This window comes from Schistocerca piceifrons, chromosome 10 (genome assembly GCF_021461385.2).
Source record: "Schistocerca piceifrons isolate TAMUIC-IGC-003096 chromosome 10, iqSchPice1.1, whole genome shotgun sequence".
Taxonomy (NCBI): Eukaryota; Metazoa; Arthropoda; class Insecta; order Orthoptera; family Acrididae; genus Schistocerca; species Schistocerca piceifrons.
This window is the reverse complement of record NC_060147.1, coordinates 21,580,225-21,601,977: the sequence shown is the minus strand read 5'-3', so window position 1 is coordinate 21,601,977 and position 21,753 is coordinate 21,580,225. Positions and strand designations below refer to the sequence as shown.

The window sequence follows — 21,753 nt, the reverse complement described above, 5'->3', positions numbered from 1 at the left end:
GTGATGTCCTTAGGTTGGTGAGGTTTAAGTAGTTCTAAGTTCTAGGGGACTGATGAACATAGATGTTAAGTTCCATAGTGCTCAGAGCCATTTGAACCATCCTCTATTTTCAGTCAGGAATCTGCAGTTTGTCAGTTTTGTTAGTGTATATTCTGTATATTCAGAGGTACGAGATCCAGTATACCGACAAATGCCGTCAAATGATTTTGCATTTAGTGTCAGTAATATAGTATACAACAAGACCTCAACATTCAAGTGGTGGAAGGTGGAACTTAGTATAAAGGCAGTCAGCTGAGTGCGTATGTGCCTTTACTGCGCATAGGAAACAGGCACCATTAATGACAGCGCCTGTTACGTACGTAAACCCTGATTGTGACATGCCGTACGGAAAACAGTTATTGTGAGATAGAAATCAAAAATCAGTGGGTATAAAGAAATTGGAATCTCTAATCATCAAATCACCAAGAAATCAAACCGTTCAGGTGCAGTGATTGATAATTTTGTTAGACTGGGTGCACCATATGGACAGAACCGAAAATATGGGCTAAGTAGAAAATCGTTCGAGGCATCAAAGCAGTTCCTTTTCCACAAAGCGAGTGCCACAAACAGCTATTCTCAACTTTTTGGTGGTTTACAGTTGTCAGTAGCAGCTAGAGGTGTATGACAAATTTTGTGAAATGAGAAACTTCGTATATTTTAGGAATGACTGCAGAAACCTCCTGTAACACCCAAACATAAACAGGGTAGATTGGAGTTTGTTGAAAAACATGTGTTGTGGACCTCAGAATGGGATAAAATGATCTTCAGTGATGAGAAGTAGTTTAATTTACATGGCTGGATGCATTTCAGTGTTACTGGCATGATCTGAGAACAGAGCTGCAGGTAAGAATGAGCAACAGTTTCGGTAGTAGAAGCATTATGATTTGGGCAGCCTTCTGCTCTAAAGGTAAATCACTCATTGCTTGGCTGAACACAAACACAAACACACATGGACACTGAGGTGTTAGAGACACAGCTCACTAGAAAGCATGAGGACCTAGGGAACAAAAGTAAAATGTTTCAGCAAGAGCTACATCTGTTCATGTTTTAGCAACAACCAGAAAGTGTTTTGAAGATAAAAATGTTGATGTCTTGCCCTGGCCTGCATGTAGCCTGGATGTGAACCCAATGGAAAACCTGTGGGAAATTGACGAACTGCCTATTGGCTTCTGTCTCGGGTTCTTCGGCCGACGTTCATCTGATGATTTTACTGACATTTCGCCAGCGCAAGTGGCTGGCGAACTGTCAGTAAAATCATCAGATCAATGTCGGCCGAAGAACCCGAGACAGAAACCAATAGGCAGTTTGTCAGCAAGTGGCCACGAAAGCCTTAACAATTTTGGGAAATTCCTTGAAAGGCATGTTTATTGTAATTGAAGACAATTTCAGACCGTATGTGAGCTGAAAAGTGCAATACTAGAAGAGTGGGTGACAGTTTCACTGCAAGAACTATAAACCTTGACAAAATCAATGTTTTAAAAAATTTTTGAGGTACTTAGGAAGAATTGACGTTGTACAAAGTACCAACAATGCAATAATACTGCAGTACACCTGTATATCAGTTTCCATCCATGAAATGCAAAACTAGTGTTTTGTTATTGGTGTTATGAAAGAAAATGTGTAATTCTATTGTGACTATTTGTCTTATATGTACCTACTACTTTCATAATAACTTCGACAAAATATGCTACAGACATTGTACTATTACTTTTGTATGAACACTGCCTATATACTGATTTCCACTACTGTATTTAATAGACAACCGGCCCACCTGCCACAAAATAACATCCACTACTGTATTTAGTGGACAACCAGACCACCTGCCATAAAACAGCATTGGCACTGTCAGTCTAGCCAGCACTGTGTAGGGACTAGGCTTTGTGTTAAACATTTGTACACAGATGCCTCTCACACTCCTAACCACACCTGTAATAGCATGTGATTGTGTTGCTCTTGATTTGTACAGAACAGCACTTGCAGTCTTTGAGGATGGGGGTTAATAAGCCATCTGATAAGTTTCCTCGGCATGTAGTTGTGTTTAGAGGACATTTGTCAGCTTTGTCATACACATAAAGCAAAAATGAGCAAAACCATAGTCTGGAACATTTTAAATATTGTGGCATCCAAGTTAAGAAGACACTATGCAATGGAAGATGGTATAGGACAGCATTATGATACTTTAGCAATGCTTTTTGTGGATCTAATTATTTAGAAACGTAAATATTAATTTGATTGCACAACTGAAGTTACATTGTATAGGATAGTGGATGAAGAAAACGGCTTTACAGACAATAATGGTGTTCAAGGTAGTATTGCTAGTGGCAGTGGCGGATACAGTACTCGTCAATAGTTCTGGTGACTATGAACCCTCAACAGAAAAGAAATCCAGTACTATTAGTATTTTAACAAAATTTTTGGAAGAACATCTTGAACATGTTTGTGATGTTCATCATACACGTTTATGTGAAGTTGTGACCTAAAGCTCATTATTGAAGAGACATCCATCTATAAAAAGCACATCGAACATCAGAGTAATATTTGATCATGTGGAGAAAAAAGACACAATGAACTTCTATTTCGAGAAAACAAGGCAGTTGTCAGAAAATTGGAGGTAAAACGACACTTACTATCCCAGTCTGACGAGAAATGAAAGAAAATGTGACCATTATTGGCCCAGAAATTTTGGGCAATGCAAAGAGCAAGAGATATTGGGCCCACAAAGTTTAAATATTCTGCACCTTTCATAGCACGTCTCAAGAAAGAATACAGAATGTGCTGTAGACACAGCACTGCTTTTGTAAGAGCCAGAGATGTACAGGAAGGCAAAGGTATTCACCAGTCTGCGGCCTGTTTTGTCAAAGAAGTAAACCAGAAAACTGCAAGTTTCCCCGATACAGCCACACTGCATTTGGGACACTGATCAAAGTGATTTTAATTATGAACTAATTATGGTGTGACATTGTCTAAAAAGGGGGGGGAGGGGGGACCAACATATGCCTTGGTCCATTGTGCACACAATATAATTCATAATTATGCAATAGATGTTGACTTTTCAGTGAATGGACACCTAAAAAACCTGTATATTTGTCTTCAGGAAAAATCTTTTGGCCTGAAAGTCCAAAAGGCTATTGAAGACAGTGTTCCACCATACATACATCACAAATTTAAAATCTTTTTTTGTGACTACTGTTAACGACAGTGTTGCAAATAACCAGAAGTGTGTACTGTTTTGTGATCTTTGGAGGGTTCACAAGTACACAATAAGAGTAAACGATTCATTTGTGGGTAAAGACACTGAATGCATGGTCAGCCCACAAAAAAGCAATGAAATACATGCAGCCTATTTATTCTGGAAATATAAAATATATGCAAGAAGAATAACGGATTCTATTAGGACACTCTGCAGTAGACACTGAATTAGGAAATAGAATTTTCATAATGAAAATGCATTCTGTTATTTTTAACCATCTGTCTGTTTCAGTATATCAGCCTGTGTTTCAGTATTCGTGCCAATGGTACAGTACTCCCACACATTTTGTTAATTCGATAGTATGATTCAAGTGGCTTTTGATTTTGCAGCTCAAGGAACACTGAATTCCTGTTCCTGCTGAGAGACTTCCCTTGCAAGTGTTCCTCTGTTAGTGTTATTGGTTTAACTGTAAAGTCTAATACAAGTAACACCCTTTTCCAAAAAGAATAGCCTTAGATAATAGTGTGCTGACAGTGTTACCGTGAACTCAAAAGAGTGGAGAAAGGGGAAAAATCTATACTTTGGAAATGGAAACCTTTTTAAGTCATTCAAAAATATAAAAAATTGCAAGCATTTTTGTGTGCAGCTCAAAAATCTCAAAACTGAAACTATGAAGGGCTGTTCAAAAAATGTGCATAAAATGTTGGAAGTACTGGCAAAGAGGAGATAACTGTTTTGTTGGACATTTATATCGAGTTGGACATATCTGTCGAGTGGAGTAAGAAGACAACAATAGCAAGAACCACAGAAATAAGATAAAACTGGGAAAGAAACACCATAAATGGCATGAAGAATCAATAAAACAGAAAGAACACTGTTTCAGAACTCAATGCTCAATCTAAAGGACATCAAAGTAGAAAAAAATGAAGAAAAAAGAAATAGGAACAAAAGGGACTGAAGAAGGAAACGGAGGACATGGCAAAAAGATTAAGTACTGGGGAAAAACAGAGAACAGTGAGAGAATTGAGGAACTGAATTAGATCTGTGATGCTATTTATTTACTACAGTGAATAATAATAATAATAATAATAATAATAATAATAATAATAATAATAATAAAACTGGACACACTACATTAAGGAAACATAATGACAGTCTTGTAAATGAAATTTTTTATTATATATTCATTAGTGACGGGGTCAGATGCTGGCTTGCCTGGATGTGGTCTATAGGCATTTTCCACACCCACCTATGTGGGTTAGACACAGACAGGCAGGATACGCGGGTTTCTCCCTGCAGGGGGTCTGGCAGTACCATTAAAATAAGAGGGTGGTTTGAAAAGTTCTTGGAAAGGAATAGAAAGAAGTACCTGCATCACTGAAACTTTTTATTTTTCAATGTAGTCTCCTTGTAAATTAATGCACTTGGTCCAATTATGTTCCAGTGCCTTGATCCCATCTCAAAAATCTCCAGGTCTGCAAAATAGTTGTTAGCTCTAGCTACCAATTCTTCGTTTGAAGTGAATCTTCATCCACCAAGAAAAATTTTCAGCTTTGGGAAGACATGGAAGTCTGACGAGGCCATATCTGGTGAATAAGGCGGGTGTGGCAACAATTCATAGCTTAGTTTGTGTAATTTTGCCGTGGCGATGGCATGTGTGTGCTTGCAGGAGGTTAGCATAGTATTCTCCTGTAATTATTTGCTAAGTGAGGAGATAATCGACAAACAGAATCCCCTTCGCATCCCACAACACTGATGCCATAACCTTTCCCGCTGAAGGAATTGTCTTCACTTTCTTTGGTGGCGAAAAATCGCCATATTTCTACTGCTTTAACTGTTGTTTTGTCTCTTGGGGTGTAGCAGTGCATCCAAGTTTCATCTGTGGTCACAAACCAGCACAGAAACTCTTGTTCGTTTCTCCTAAAACGGGCCAAACATTGTTCCGATATGTCCATTCTCATGTGGTTTTGATCCAGCATCAAGAGTCATGGCACCCATCTTGCAGATAATTTTTTCATTTCTGATGCTTAAGTTAAAATGTGATATACCCTTTCAGATAACATTTGGCAAGTGTGAGAAATTTCACGCACTTTCAGTTGGGGATCCTCCGTGACCATTTTCTGCACTTTTGCAATGATTTCTGGAGGAGTGACACATCTTGGCCGACCACTGTATTCTGGAAATGGGCATGAATGTCCTTTGCTTTCGTACCTTTCTTTACGAAATACTTAATCACTGCTCAAATCTCGACGCTCCCCCCCCCCCCCCTTCCCCCCCCCCCCCCCCCCCAATCTTCGCAAATAACTATGTGGCAACAACAGAGCCACATCACCACCACAGCTCTCTTCCAAGACCACTGACATGGCATGTGTTTACAGGCAACAGTCCAGTGAATGTCATGTGAACAACTCTTTGGCTAGTGCTGACATCTCGTGGTGACTCTGAGAACTTTTCAAACCACCCTTGTCTCTTTAGGAGTAGTGACCCCATCATAATAATAGCCGTGATGTGGATGTGGCTCACTCTCCATGGAAACTGAAGCAGTACCACACCAGTCTCAACCCAACATTGGCGGGCTCTAGGGTATTGGAAATGAAGGAAAGAATTTCAGCCTATTTCACACACATAGTATCATTGTCATTTTGTAATTTTAGTAGGGCATTATGAGTTGATTGCTTTAAAAAGAAAGAAAAAAAAAAGCTGTCATGAAATATTTTGAAATTAAATTATGAGGTGGAAATAACTCCTATACACAACTACACACACTTGGGTTCATTACTTTGTTACAAATATTTTGGATGTATTCTAGCGTCGGTTGAAGGATTGTGAGGTTTGCAGTTCCCCATAATATGTTGCGTGCCACTACACACACGAGCAGCTACGTGAGTAGTAGAACATGAATGGTTTTTTGTGTTCCCCCCCCCCCCCCCCCCCTTAGAAATTAATGGAACATCAAGTTTAAGAAAGATTCTGAGATGTCAGATACATAATTGTTTCCAAGATGTAGAATTTGTCACCTAAGTATGTCATAAGGTGCAAAATTTGACAGCCTGCCAAAGTGTTAGGCACCCTGTCTACTGATAAAACATTTTCTATATGTTCTGTCCCCTCCCCCACAGGTTTGTGTAAATAATGTGAAGTGGAAGATATAAGACTACTCCGAAGAACAACGTTTTTTTATAAACTGTATCCTCTGATAAGCAGATAATTTCTAACCTTTTTCTTAACATTATGCTACAGAGTATGCTCAACTCACTGTTGCTGGTTGTTGGCTAATAGGTCACAGTGACTGAAAATCTGCATTGAGTGTCAAAGACAGTACTGTTTTGTTCCAGTTCTCATTAACTCTGCATGATATGTAAAAGAGACATAGTTTTGTGGGTAAACTGAAATATGATTATGGTAAATATATTGAAATATCAAAATACAAATATTTCCCTGCTACCAGTTGGGAGGAAAGTACAACAGTGTTTGTAACTCTACAAATTCATGGAATGTGTGCTGTAAGAAGAGTCAGCAGCAAGTTACTTTCTATCTCATACATCTGACAAAATGGCCACAACAGTGAATTTAGAAGAATGCAACTTTAAACAGAATGTGCGGACAGCTGAACCATTTTTGAATAGAATAGCTGACTGGGGGAAGGTATTTTTTACCACATGCTACGAACTGACTTGTGGGCTATAAATGTACACGTGGATGTTTATAATTCAATGAACTTTTTTTTCTCACCTTCTGCTCTCAGTTTAGAACCTGTTTTTCATGAATTGGTTGTGTATTTTCTATTTTTCACATTTATTTATTCAGAATTTAAATATTGACTCCCATATATGCAGTGATTTCTGTCCTGTTTATTTTGGTTAGCTCTACATAAAGCTCTTACTTCTTTCGTTGTGTGACTACTTTGTTTTTTGCCTAGATATGCGACTTCTTCACTTGATGGCAATTTTTGCGAGTATCCCATTTCCCACCGAAGAAGAGATACCTGCCCCGATCCAGGTATATTAATCATTCAGATGCATGTTTTAAAATAGTGCATGCTCTTGAAGTATTGTCATTTATTGTCAGTTCATTTTGTGTAAAATATAAGTGAAACCCTGCTCCAACTATGTAATTAATGTTATACATATGCTGATGACACAACATGCTCTGGCTACCTTGCCGTACTGTAATAAATCTGGCTTGTGTAAACAAATTTGGACATCACAAGTCGCACTCATGGGAACTGTGTGTCAGCTAAGGCCTTATTCAATATGTGCATTATCCAAAAACCAACTGAGTCAGAGAAAGCAAGCATATGTTGATTACTGACTAAATATAGCAGAGGTAATGTTAAAAAATGTTAGATTGCCGGACTACAAAAAGTGTGAAAAACCATCTCTGGGTTAAACACCTCTCCGACTCGAGGTACAACATTGAACCCATTTCTGAAAAAATATTAGTCTGACACCAAAAAAAAAAAGAATAAGGATGTGCAAAGTGTGCATAAAGCACAAAGCAAGAACTGAAACTGTGGGAATGTACAAGGTGTAAAGCACATTACATCTACCACAAGGCTTTCATGCAGGACTACCAACTTTTTGAGTTTTAGGTATCTTCCTATTAGAAATTTGTTCAAGGGGAGTATTTCTTCTTGTAATTACTTTTTTGGTGACCATATCTACACTTAAGCATCATGTTATTACACTCCTTCTGAAGAGGTCATACCTGAAGACACTCAAGATTATAATTTCTATTAAAGAGTTGCTTGTGTGTAAAAATTTATATTTTAAAGTATTGTTTGAAATATTGTTTGGCAAAAATATGTATTAAAAGGAACAAGAATTAAATTAGTGTTAACACCTACAAGAGCAGTGTCACATGAAACAAATAAACATCTGGCTATGTAGCACGTGTTCACAGGTCAGCTTCCACTTTTGGAACACAACACAGGAGCAATTCTGCATGCATGGATTCAACAAGTCCTAGGTATGTTTCCAGAAGTATGTGCAATCACATTTCTCTGCACATGTCAAGCAATTCCCATGAATTATGTGCTGGTGATTTGTAGTGCTCAATAATGCTACAGATGTGTTCCATCGGGTTCAGACTGGACAAGTTTGATGGCAAAGACATCAACACGAGCTCACAATAGTGCTCCTCAAAGCACTGTAAGCAGATTGTGGCCACGACATGGACAGCTATCTTGCTGGAAGATACTGTCACCACTGGGGAAGACATTAGTCATGAAGGGATGCAGATGGTCTGCAATAGCATTTACCTAGTGCACAGCTTAAAAATTATTCCATTTGAAGTTGGTGTAGTGGTACAGCAACCAAATTATTGCTACTATTGAAAGAACAGTTGTAGGTTGTGCAGTCTTCTTTATCTATTCAAGAACGACGCATTTCGCCCAGAGAGGGTATCATCAGATGACCCGAAAATATAACGCGAGGATGACATTACAATTAATCTGGCGTGATTCTAACCTGGACTACTATAAAAGCAAAATAAGCTGCAAACACCAACTGAATAAAATCGCAAAAAGAAACATAATGACACTCTCATTAAAATATGAAAAATTTCCTGCCAAGAAGCATCTGTCTATGAAGATATGATGCTGAATAAAATATTCTAAAAGGCAACCTGTACAGAAAAAATTTAAAAATTAATTGATAAAAGCTCTGGTATCAGGCATGAGTAGAGAATGAAGGAGAAACAATGCGGGTTACCTCACGAGGTGATGACAGCAGTGCAGAACAATACCATGTGCACGAACTGTAAACATAACCACACATTAGAATGGCACTGGAGACCTGTCTGCATTCACATACGAGGGCTGTTCAATAAGTAAGGTGACTTTGCAAATTATGCGGGCAATGTACATTTGATTATTGATCCCCCCTTCTTTTCATTACGTTGGTACACATGTCCTGAGCATATGTTTACAGTGTCAAGTGTACAGCATACTCAGTTTTTGACAGATAGAAAGGTTAGACATGTTTTAGTGTGCTCGACAATTTTCAATTATTATAAGAAAATGGAGTAAAGAATTTGCATCAAATGTTGTGTAAAAATGGAATCAAATGCTCTAAAACATGTTAAATATTGACAGTGGCATATGGTGAGTCTGCTCTAAGTAAAAATAAATAAATTTAGAAGTGGTACAAGCTTTTCCAAGATGGTGGAGAAGGTGTCAATGACGAACCTCGCTCTGTGTCCCAGCACACCAACAATGGGTGATAACATCAAAGCTGCGAAGAAAATTGTTTTGGAAAATCGTCGAGTTACTGTAAGAGAAATTGCTGAGGATGATGGCATATACGTCAGCTCGTGTCATGTAATTTTTTTGGATGTTTTGGACACAAGACTTGTGTCAGCAAAGTTTGTTCCAAAACTTCTTAATTTTGATCAAAAGAATCGTCGCATGAGCATCACTCAGGAGCTCTTGAATGATGTCAGTGGTGATCCCGATTTGCTCGAAAGGGTCATAACTGGTGACAAAACATGGGTTTATGGTTATGACGTCAAAACCTAATCATCCCAATGGAAGCTTCCTGGAGAGCCAAGACTGAAAAAAGCGCGCCAAGTTCAATCAAATGTCAGTTTGTTACAGTGGCGTAGTGCATCGTGAATTTTTGCTTCAAGGTTGTATAGTCAATAGGGAATATTACCTTGACGTTATGTGCTGTTTGTGGGAAGCAATATGCAAAAAAGTCTGGAATATGGGAAAAATAATTCATGGCTTCTGCATCACGCATCTGCTCATTCATCATTATTTGTGAGAGATTTTTTGGCCGAAAACACGACAATCGTGCCTCAGTGACTACATTCACAAGATTTGGCCCCCTGCAAATTTTTCCTGTTCCCAAAACTGAAGAGCCATGTGAAGGGGTGAAGATATCCAACAATTGAGGAAATAAAAACTGCATTGATGGAAGTACTGAAGGCTGTACCAAAAAGTGTTTATGAGAAGTGCTTCCAGGATTGGAAGAAGTGTTGGCACAAGTGTATAGTATCTGAGGGGGATTACTTTGAAGGGGACAACATGAATGTGAATAAATGATGAATAAATATTTTTTCATAAAAATATGAAGTCACCTTACTTTTTGAACACACTTTGTAGTGCCTTCATATGCATGCAATATGGATGCATGTGCTGCTGCTATTAGCAGAGTGAGTGGGGCTTTTGGGTAGCGTGTACTAAATAACTTCCCATTGTGAAAATTAAATTAAGCCTTCAGATAAGAACATAATTTTACCTGGTATCTTGGCTGTTTGCTGTAGAGATGTAGCCTTTTTGTGTAGGGACATAATTTCATAACATCAGAGGTATCAGCAAGAGTTATTTTTCAACTTTCTGTGCCTTCTTTGATGTCAAGTTTTGACCCTTCAGGGCAGCCACTAAGCACACAAATTGTCAATCATTCGTACATGCAGACTGTGGTACATGACCAATTTAAAGTGTGAAAATAGTTTTAAATAGTTACAGATGCAGATAGTCTGGATACTGTGCATCAGAAAAATAGCAGAAATGGTTAAGAGAACGTAGGTCACTCATTTGCAAATCTGTCAATTCAGTGACAACCAAATATCACTTAAGCTCTTAGTCTGTGTGTCAGATAATGTCACTGAGCAGTGCAGTATGTGTGGCGTTGATTTTGCAATATTTAATGATTATAGCATTAACTGTATCACACTTTGCAGGGACACAAGGAAAATTGTCACATAATAATAAATTTCATTTTTGTTGCAAAGATAAAAAAGTAATAAGTTGAAAGACATTTTTTCTTTTATATAAGTTTATTTCCAATTTCTTCAAGTTTGATTTCACCTTTCAATGCCAAAATAAAGGCTTTATAAGAGGCTACACTTTCTTACATTTTGTAAAATGTTTGTATGTTTACTGTCAGTTGCTATAATTAAGGATTTTATTAACTCTTGAAGTATATTATTCCAACTGTTTATTTGGTAAATCTTTATGTTTAGAGCTTAATTTACATACAAATTTCCAGTTCTTTTCAAAAAGTAAATAAAACTATTCATAAATAAATGCACTCCATTGCAAAATACTTCCCTTTTTGAACAATTGCTTTGTACTTGCTGTTTGTATGTCTTCCCAAAACAGACAATACCATCATCAAAAAACAGTACATCACTACTACGAATTCACAGACTATTTCCTTTGACAAACAAGAGAGTACAAACTCATTGTGTGACACACATTACACAAACTCAGATGAACTAAAATTATATTGTTTGATACAAATTGTTTTGGATCAGACAAAATGATTTCAGTTCATATTAGTTTATGGAACAATTGAATGAACATATGATTGAAGTTGATTTGATTATAATGTATTCGTGACTCATCATTGTACAGTTTTTCCTCCTGTGAAGATGGTTATTTAAGTAGAACCAGTAGAGAGTAAAGGTATAGTGTAATTATGAAGTATAAGACCCTTAAGACTATAATTCACACCTTAATTTTTAAGCAGTTTTTTTAAGTAACATTTTTATCATTTTTATTATTAGATTGCAAAGCCAAACCACAAAAATCTTAGTTTATAAAACTGAACTGACATTTGAAATCATCTGAACTTTATTCCTCTTGTTTTTCTTCCTCTTCATCATCATCATCATCCTCATCGTTGTCCTCTTCATATATGATGATCTTCACTGCCATAGAGAGTGTTATTTCTGCCGAACTTCACCGAGCGAGGTGGCGCAGTGGTTAGCACACTGGACTCGCATTCGGGAGGACGACGGTTCAATCCCGTCTCCGGCCATCCTGATTTAGGTTTTCCGTGATTTCCCTAAATCGCTTCAGGCAAATGCCGGGATGGTTCCTTTGAAAGGGCACGGCCGATTTCCTTCCCCATCCTTCCCTCACCCGAGCTTGTGCTCCGTCTCTAATGACCTCGTTGTCGACGGGATGTTAAACACTAATCTCCTCCTCCTCTTCTGCCGAACTTCTTGAAAGATTTAACAGTAATGCCTTCTCTCACTCTAGACCATGACTGTTTCATCCACTGACACACTTGTTTGATTGTAGGCCATTTTAAAGCTCCCTTCAGTGTGAATTCGTGTTGGGCTTTATCTGTCATCCATTTGTTCCATTCCTTTCTCATATACACTCTAGTGGTTTATTTATTGAGACATAAAGAGGTTGCAGTTGTGAAGCAAGTCCTCCCAGAATAACAGCAAGCTCTATATTTCCCTGCCTTAGTTTCTCTTTCACAGAATTTTTCAAACGACTACTAAACTGACATAGCATGAGAAGAGAGAGAACTATTCTTCAATAAAGCACCTTTCCTTCTCTCTCTCTCTCTCTCTCTCTCTCTCTCTCTCTCTCTCTCTCTCTCTCTCACTCTGTTAATTCACAATTTCATACTAGCCTTGTCCATCTAGCCCTCGTCATGTACATGAACACCACCACCTGGCAGTGTGGTACCATTTCATGCTTGAAAACGACCATTGGATTAAGTTTAGCACCATCAGCACAACATGAAGTGTAGTGCATTCTTTCATGGCTGCTTATTTTTATAGTTATAGTTTTAGCATCTTTCATGGCAACAGTTCTGTTGCTCGGCAGATGAAATGTCGGAGGAGTTTCATCCATATTAGCTATTTGGCTTAGTTCCACATTTTTTTTTTTTTAATTGGAGTAATAAAGTGAGGGAAATATAATATTTTGTCTTCATAGTCTTGTGGCATTTTCAGAGACATTTTGGTTCTGGTTCGCGTGCTAAGTCCATGACGCTTCATAAACCTGCGGCACCAACCAACTCCACCCTTAAAGTTTGTTAACTTCCACTGTAGTGCTAAATTGTGAGCTTGCATTTGAATCATTTTTGTATTAATTCCAGAGCCATTTTGGTAGCGCCCTTGAATCCATTTCAATATGTCAACTTCTAGTTTTGACCATTTTGAATTCAGTCCTCATTTAGTATCCCTCATTTTTTCAGTTCTTCTATACTAGTCCACCAGTCGCGAATGTTTTTTTTATGTTTGTGAAGTACCAAAATGCTGCTCATCTGCTCGGTTTCCATTTTCTTCTGCATATTCTATTATTTTCAATTTATAGCCTACATCATATGAATACCTTTCAGTTTTTTCCATAATGAAACAAGCTACTAACAAAAATATTGTACTGTTACTGATAACACAAATTGCTTTCAGTTCACTGGCAGTATAGACTGCAATGACACATCGTAGGTTAGATAGTACTCTGTGTTTGTGATGGTGGGATGGTATGGAGACAGTTTTAGTTTGTGAATCCCCGCAACCTGTATTCGTTGCATTGGTACACTGCTTCCAGTTGAACCCAGTGTTCCCAAAAATCAAACACTGGACATTTCTACCGGGTGATCAGAGTCAGTATAAATTTGAAAACTTCATAAACCACGGAATAATGTAGATAGAGAGGTAAAAATTGACACACACACTTGGAATGACGTGGGGTTTTATTAGAAAAAAAAAAAAAAAAAAAGTATTGCTAGACACGTGAAAGATCTCTTGCGCGTGTTGTTTGGTGATGATCGTGTGCTCAGCCGCCACTTTCGTCATGCTTGGCCTCCCAGGTCCCCAGACCTCAGTCCATGCGATTATTGGCTCTGGGGTTACCTGAAGTCGCAAGTGTATTGTGATCGACCGACATCTCTAGGGATGCTGAAAGAAAACATCCGGCGCCAATGCCTCACCATAACTCCGGACGTGCTTTACAGTGCTGTTCACAACATTATTCCTCGACTACAGCTATTGTTGAGGAATGACGGTGGACATATTGAGCATTTCCTGTAAAGAACATCATTTTTGCTTTGTCTTACTTTGTTATGCTAATTATTGCTATTCTGATCAGATGAAGCGCTATCTGTCGGACATTTTTTGAACTTTTGTATTTTTTTGGTTCTATAAAACCCCATGTCGTTCCAAGCATGTGTGTCAATTTGTACCTCTCTGTCTACATTATTCCATGATTTATTCAGTTTTCAAATTTATACTGACTCTTTGATCACCCGGTATATTACTTTCGAGTATAAGATGCACCTGAATTTTGGAGGCAATTTTTGGAAGGAAGAAAAGTGCATCTTATAGTTCGTAAAATATGGCATTAGTACAGCTGATGGCTTATAGATGCATTTCTTCAAATATTTGACAGCTACTGTGTTTGGCTTGTGGCTCTGGCACATCGTACTGCATCTGCAGCAGCAGTTGGCCCCACAGTGATAAAATGAACTGTTACAAATTGGTTACGTGATGGTCAGCACAGAGCCAGGAGCCCTTTAGTGTGCATTCCACTGACCCCAAACCAGTGCCATTTGTGACTCTAGTGGTGCCTTTTGAAGGCAGGTTGGAGGTCCGTTGCATTTTCTGGTAAAAGCTGGTTTTGCCTCGGTGCTAGTGATGGACCATGTTGGTTAGGAGGAGGCAAGCTGAGGGCCTGCAACCAACCCATCTGAATGCTACACACATTGGATTTCCAACTGGAGTTATGGTCTGGGGTGCAATTTCGTATGATAGCAGGAGCACTCTCGTGGTTATCCCATGCACCCTGAGTCCAAATTTGGATGTCAATCTGGTGGTTCTACCTGTTGTGCTGACATTCATGCCCAGCATTCCAGAGGGTGTTTTCCAACAGGATAACACTCACTCTCTCATTGCTGAAAGACTTGGCATGGCTTATCTTGTGCATACATTAACCTGCGATCTTGCAGTGTTAATCACTTGAATGTGTTACCTAGACAGCTGGCCGCGGTGGCCGTGCGGTTCTAGGCCCTGCAGTCCGGATCCACGGGACTCCTACGGTCGCAGGTTCGAGTCCTGCCTCGGGCATGGATGTGTGTGATGTCCTTGGGTTAGTTAGGTTTAAGTAGTCCTAAATTCTAGGGGACTGATGACCTAAGATGTTAAGTCCCATAGTGCTCAGAGCCATTTGAACCATTTGTGTTACCTAGACAAGTGTGTTGCCGAAATTTCATTACTCTGCCTTAATGATTTTTTGATGCTACGATATTTTTTTTTTTTCCATCAGTGTAGTTCTAGGACACCACAAAAAATAACAAAGAAACACAAACTTTGCCAAAATTTTGCATTTCTGGTTATTTCTGGACTGGGCCTTCTATATTTCAAAGCATAGTGAAAGATTCATTCTAAAGTACTATACAGAATTCGAAACAAATCTGTTTAGTGAAGGATATTATCAGTCCTCCCCTATGTAGCGGGACTTTGAATTTCACCGCGCTACACTCGTTCCCTCAGATATAAATTATACCGTCGCAGCGGTATGAGCGCTTGCCGGTAGAGAAAATACTAAAATTGTAACTCTTTTTTTTGTTTTCTATCTGTTTTTTTTGTCTCTCGAGAGCGGAAGCTTAATGCAGACGTAAAAACTTATTAGCTAGTCTTGGCCGGATGGAGACGAAAAAACTTATTGATGTGCAGACGTATTGTGGAAGTTTGTATGTAATTCGGAGCGCATAAAATATGTTGCATTCAACATCAAGACGGTTTTGTATATGTTAGTAATTCCTAGACAGTGAAATTTATTGCAAAATTTTGGAGCCGCTACTACTTTTCACATAGAAATGAAGTAAGAGATTTTTGAAGACCTGGACACCCCACGCGAGAAGACATGTTAACATGGTAAAGGATGAACTCTTATCTACGCCATTTCCCCGTCAATCACATTTGTTATTCTCTGTTCTCTTTCAAATAATTTTTGTAGTGGAAATTGGTTCGACTTTTGCTCAGAAACGCCACAAGGACCACTCCAACAATAGCTTTTCTGAATCACGAAGTCCGATAACTTTTCTGTAATATGAAGTCCGATTTGCATTTCATTCTTTCCATTTTTCACGGTCATTACCGATTTTAAAACCCCCTTTTTATTCAACATTTCTTCCCACATTTTCAACCTTTTCTTTTCTTCTCTTTTTGTTTTTTATTAACCACTACACCTATATACCCATTGTATTTTATTATATGTGTATATTATAGATCTGCATCTGGCATTTACGCTCGTTCGAATTGCTCTGCTCAAGTCTGGCAGATGTCAATACAGCCACTTTGGACTGGGGGAACAGCTCTACTTGGCTTTCTCGAAGCTTGTTCAGTCTCTTTTATCTCCTACAGTAACCTGAGTGCCACTCATTCGTCCGCTCTAGAATCAAATTGCATGATGTTTTGATGAAGGATAGAGCGAAAGTGAAAACTGATTTGCAAGAATATATCCTGAGTGCCGAAGATGATGGTCATAAGTGCCTGGGAGCGTTTTTCATTAGTGACTGATAACAGTGTTGCTACAAGTGCTATAGCAAGTGCTGTGTTCTACTTATGGATCCACCGTCACACATCTAAAGGCACATGTCTGCATAAGACGTCAAAGTGTAAGTTGTGAAGCGTTGCTGTAGTTGAATCCATGAATGATGGTGGTTCACGCAAGTTCCAACTACAGTTTCATTAAAAGTTAGAGTACTTAAAAAGATGTGCAGAAATGTGGGCGAGAGATCTTTGTCCATTTAAGTTAATATTAGGTGTAGGATTTTTTGTCAGACGCTTCCAAACATCAGTTTAGAATTGGTCCATGTAGACGTCTCCAACATTTTGTATCATCTTAAGACACTATCATGAAGCAGTGAAAGACAAGCCAAGGATACTACAAAGTAGGATGACCAGCATTATCCAGGCCTTACACATAAATCCATATGGATCTACAGCAAATAAATGACTGATGCGTATAGGGAAATGTGTGACACATCTAGTACTGCACACTTTGTTTATAAAGATTAGGTGCTGCAAAGCTGAATTTATTTGAACAATACATTGAGGAAACATTATTCAAATTGTTAAGAGCAAATCCCCAGTGTTGTAGTAAGATTTCATTTCTCACTGAGTGAGGCAGTAATATATGCAAGACACTGCAGCCTTTCAGCATTATACATGCATTACACATGTTTTGAATGCAGTCCTGAACCACATTTTCAATGACCGCTGTTTGATAAATGAGGTTGCAGTTGTTTATTCTGCGACATAGCTGCCAAAGAGACTGTCCATTTCGTGAAGAAAACTGGTGACATGAATTGTGTACAGACAAGCTTGAAGCAAGAAGTGGAGAGTAAGTGAAACAGCTTGTTTAGGATGCAACATTCCATAGTGAGGCAGTAGAATAAAGCTGTGGAAATGTTTCTGAAAAGGGACATCTCTGAAAAAGTTACTGGTTATTACAATAACACTGCAAAATAACTCATGACTTTTTAGAGCCATTCAAAGGTGTAGTAGAAATTCTCGAAGGTGAGAAGTATCCAACGATTCAGTTTGAAATCAAACAATGGAAAATCCATGATGGAATGTAACAATATTATGAAAAGGAAAGTTGCCACTTAGCATGTATCAGAGATGCTGAGTGACAGTATTGTGCCTATCTGCGACTCAGCAAATCTGCTATGTGGTGAGTGGAAACTTTCTTTTTCATAGTACTGCGACAATTCATTTGTTTTGTTGTGGATGCACAAACTGAAAAGTCATTGTAATACAGGGACTGAAGATACCTTGATTGCTGTAGACACAGTTTTCTTGTTTAACACATGCTGCATGTCAAGAAATTGAAAATTGCACTTAACTGCAAAATCCTAGTTTCAGTGTCGCCAGCATTTTGGCAGCACAGTGTAACTGTAGCTACTACAAGCATGAAAAAGAGTGCTCTCTCCCTCTCTTAGAGGAGAAAGTCAAAATTTGGACGTTGCACAGAACAGTAGCATTTCTGTGGTCTCCCTTTCAATTGTTAAAAATTCTGTCTCTCATAGAGATGGTATGTTAAACAGTATGAGTCAAATATGTAATGAAATTTCAGTTCCTGATAAGCTAGAACAACATTATAATGTAGCAGTAATAGCTTACTATACTTTTGCGACATTTGTAAATATGTATTTAGTGCCATTGAGCGATTGTCAGCCACATTCCATAGCTAAAACTGTGAAGTCCCTAGTTTTGGAGTGACTGTACTGTAGGAGATGTCATACTAAATCTTCTGGCGATGTTGACTTTTTATTTAACCCAAATGGATAGTGGCGAAGACAGTGATCAGCTTCAGAGATGACAGAGTAATTGGAGTCTCTTTCCCATGCTATCTGATTTAGCCAAAAAAAGTTTTGTGTTCCAGACTCACATGTCACTAGCAAAAGAAATTCCGGCGTGGCATGTAGCCAAAGCAGACTTGATCCAAAATGAGTGGATTCTTTCTAATCATGACAACAGTCAATAATTTGGAGCTAATTTTGTTCCTGTTAGATAACTTATTTCTTAGGTTGTCAAGTTCACATATGTACGAGGGTCAGTCAAAAAGTAATGCCTCCTATTTTTTTTTTCTACGTTTAATTGTCAGGAAATTTAAATGCAATTACATAGGTTGAAAACCACAACATTGAGGATCATTTTGTCATTTTTCAATGTAATCTCCGCCCATCTCTACAGTTTTGGTCCATCTTTGAACAAGGCCATGTATCCCAGCACGGTAAAAATCACAGCTCTGCTTCCTAAGCCATTGACGCACGGATGTTTTGACGGCCTCCTCATCTTCAAAATGAATCCCACGATGAGCTTCTTTTAGTGGCCCGAACAGATGGAAGTCTGATGGTGCCAGGTCAGGGCTGTATGGGGGATGAGGCAAAACTTCCCATCCAATTTTGACAATCTCGTCAGAGGTGTGACGACTGGTGTGTGGTCTTGCATTGTCATGCAAAAGAAGAACATCTGCCATTGATTTTGTTGGGCGAACTCGCTGAAGACGTGCTTTAAGTTTGTTGAGGGTTGTGACGTATTGAACAGAATTTATTGTGCATCCCTGCTCCAAAAAATCAACCAGAATCACACCCTCTGTATCCCAGAAAACTGTTGCCATAACTTTCCCTGCCGATCGCACAGTTTTGAATTTTTTCTTCCTCGGCGAGCTTGTGTGACGCCACTCCATTGACTGCCTCTTTGATTCGGGTTCAAAAAAGTGCACCCATGTTTCGTCCCCGGTCACAATTTTTTTCAGAAACTCATCTCCCTCCAAACGGAAGCGCTGCAAGTGTTGGGAGGCTATTGTTTTCCTTGCCTCTTTATTCTGATCGGTTAACATTCTTGGAACCCACCGTGCACAAACTTTTGAGTACCCCAATTGTTTAATAATAGTGATCACACTGCCTTTACTAAGAGAAATAATGCGACACACTTCATCTGCAGTCACCCGACGGTCACCACGAATGATGTCATCAACTTGCTGAATGTTGTGTGGAGTCACTGCACTCACCGGCCTGCCGCTCCGCTTTTCGTCAGTCAACGGTGTTTGCCCTTCAGCTTCCTTACGACAACGAACCCATCGTCTAACAGTGCTGACATCCACTGTCACAACACCATACACCTTCTTCAGTCTTTCATGAATGCGTATGGGCGTTTCACCTTCTGCATTCAAGAATTCAATCACACAACGCTGTCTCAAACAAACATCGATGTCAGCCATCTTACAAACTTCTGCTGTGCTGCCACCTGTTGACACAGAAAGTTACTACTGCAGTGGATTGCAGAAGAAGGTTTGAGGAATGGCGCCAAATTCAAATTTTTCACTTAACTTGATTTCTTTAAGTAGAAAAAAAATGGGAGGCATTACTTTTTGACCGACCCTCGTACATTTGAATCAATAAAGCACATGGTATTATAAAAAACATCAGTGCGATTTTAATTATCATTCTTGCAAAAGTTCATGGTTATATAGTGTCCCTGTGAATTGCCAAACTGTTTCAAAATATTCGTTGCTGCATAAGGCAAGCTGTTTCCTCTTATCCATCACAGAGGTGTTGCAATTAGACACTAGCACCCAGGAATATAGCATTACTATAATGATGAGAGTGTAGTTCCATCGTGTCTGCAAACACGCAGTGTTGCTACTAAAAAGGCCGCAACAGCAGTGTGGCAAGTGCTGCCCTCCCCGTGGTATCTCGTTTAATCGCAGCCTGTCCTCTTAGGGTGTTCGCACTCGAGTGAGCTGTGCTCGAGTGGACTGGGCTCGGGCGAGTACGGGTGAACAAAACACCCTGTTTACAGACCTCTAGTGTATACGTTCTTAATTTGTGTTGTGAATATGGTGACCTATAACAACTTAAATAAATAGAACTTTATAGTTTCTAGAAACATGTAAGTTAATTGATTGCACTGTTAAAATAGTAATGACATATCTGCAAATGTTTACGGAGGTCTGCATTACAGGAAACTGGATCGAGATCATCGAGCACATCTGCTGTTGCCAAATACCTTGAATTTGAAGCGCGCAAACCGAGGCAGAGAGAAGACTCCAAGGTGCCATCTGATGAATTGGTCCAGGCTATAGATCTGGAAGTAAAATTTGTGATGAAAGGTGAGTGAATCTGTGACGTACATCAGCAATGCTTGTATTTTATAAAAAAATAAAAAAAAAATACACTGGACAAAAACTAAGTTAACCCAAGGAGAGCTCATATTAATACCATGTAACACCCCCTACCTGCAGCCTTTTCTAATGGCATCAGTTCAGCGAGGAAGAGAATTCACAAGTTTCTTTGTATATGTCATATGCAATATAAGCTCCTCATTGATGTTTAGATCCCATAGAGCTACCAAGTTGTGGGGATGTTATTGATAAATTTCACCTGCTGTCCCGATAATCCCTGACATTTCCTATGAAGTTAAGATTGGATGTTTTACTCTGATGTGATGAGTCATGCGATAGCTCCTAACGTCGTGTAGGACCTCCTTTCGCGTGGCATAGCGCAGCATCTCAATGTGATATTAACTCTTGTTGTTGGAAATCCCCTCCAGAAATTTTGAGTCGTGCAGCCTCTATAGCCCACCATAATTGCAAAAGTGTTGTTGGTGCAGGATTTTCTGCACAAACTGACCTCTCAATTATATCCCAAAAATGTCCAGTAGGAGTCATCTCGTGCGATCTGGGTGTTCAAATCATTCGCTTGAATGATCCGGAATGTTGTTCCAACCAGTCACGAACAACAGTGGCCCGGTGGCTCGTTGTCATCCATAAAAATTCCACCATTGTTTGGGAACGTGAAGTCAATTAATGGCTGCAAACTGTCTCAAAATAGTCTAAACCACATCCAGTCAATGATTGGTTCAGTTTATAACGGATCTTTTATGTTGGGATAAATTTATTTTATTTTTTGTTAGATGTTTTTGTTAAATAGCTGAATAAATTGTAATTGGGAATGATGTAATTAAGCAGAGTACAGAATATAAAGTCAAAGAGATCTTCATTGGGCGGACATTGTCATAATGCAACATCATTGCGTTGTTCGGTTGTTAAAACAAGTCGTTTGTGTTCCATTCTGCTGTTCGGTCATGCGCGTATCTGAAAGGAATTAATTCGAGGACTAGAATAAACTTTCACGTAATAGTTATGATTCGATGTTCAGACAAAAGGGGTTAATATCAGTGTTAATTTGAATTGTGGGCGACAGGATTAGTTTTGACAGATACGTGACAACGGACGTAACGAAAGTTGTTTGCATATCATCCTT

General features: G+C 38.9%; 1 protein-coding gene across 1 annotated transcript in view; it reads left to right on the top strand.

Moving 5' to 3' along the window:
• The window catches only part of LOC124719041 (vacuolar protein sorting-associated protein 13), a 447,369-nt gene that overhangs the window by 76,436 nt on the left and 349,180 nt on the right, over positions 1 to 21,753 (top strand). Inside the window, exons 16-17 of the mRNA XM_047244711.1 lie at positions 7,149 to 7,228; positions 20,453 to 20,600. Of these exons, the coding sequence (XP_047100667.1) occupies positions 7,149 to 7,228; positions 20,453 to 20,600 (228 nt within the window). The remainder of the gene's footprint in view (positions 1 to 7,148; positions 7,229 to 20,452; positions 20,601 to 21,753) is intronic.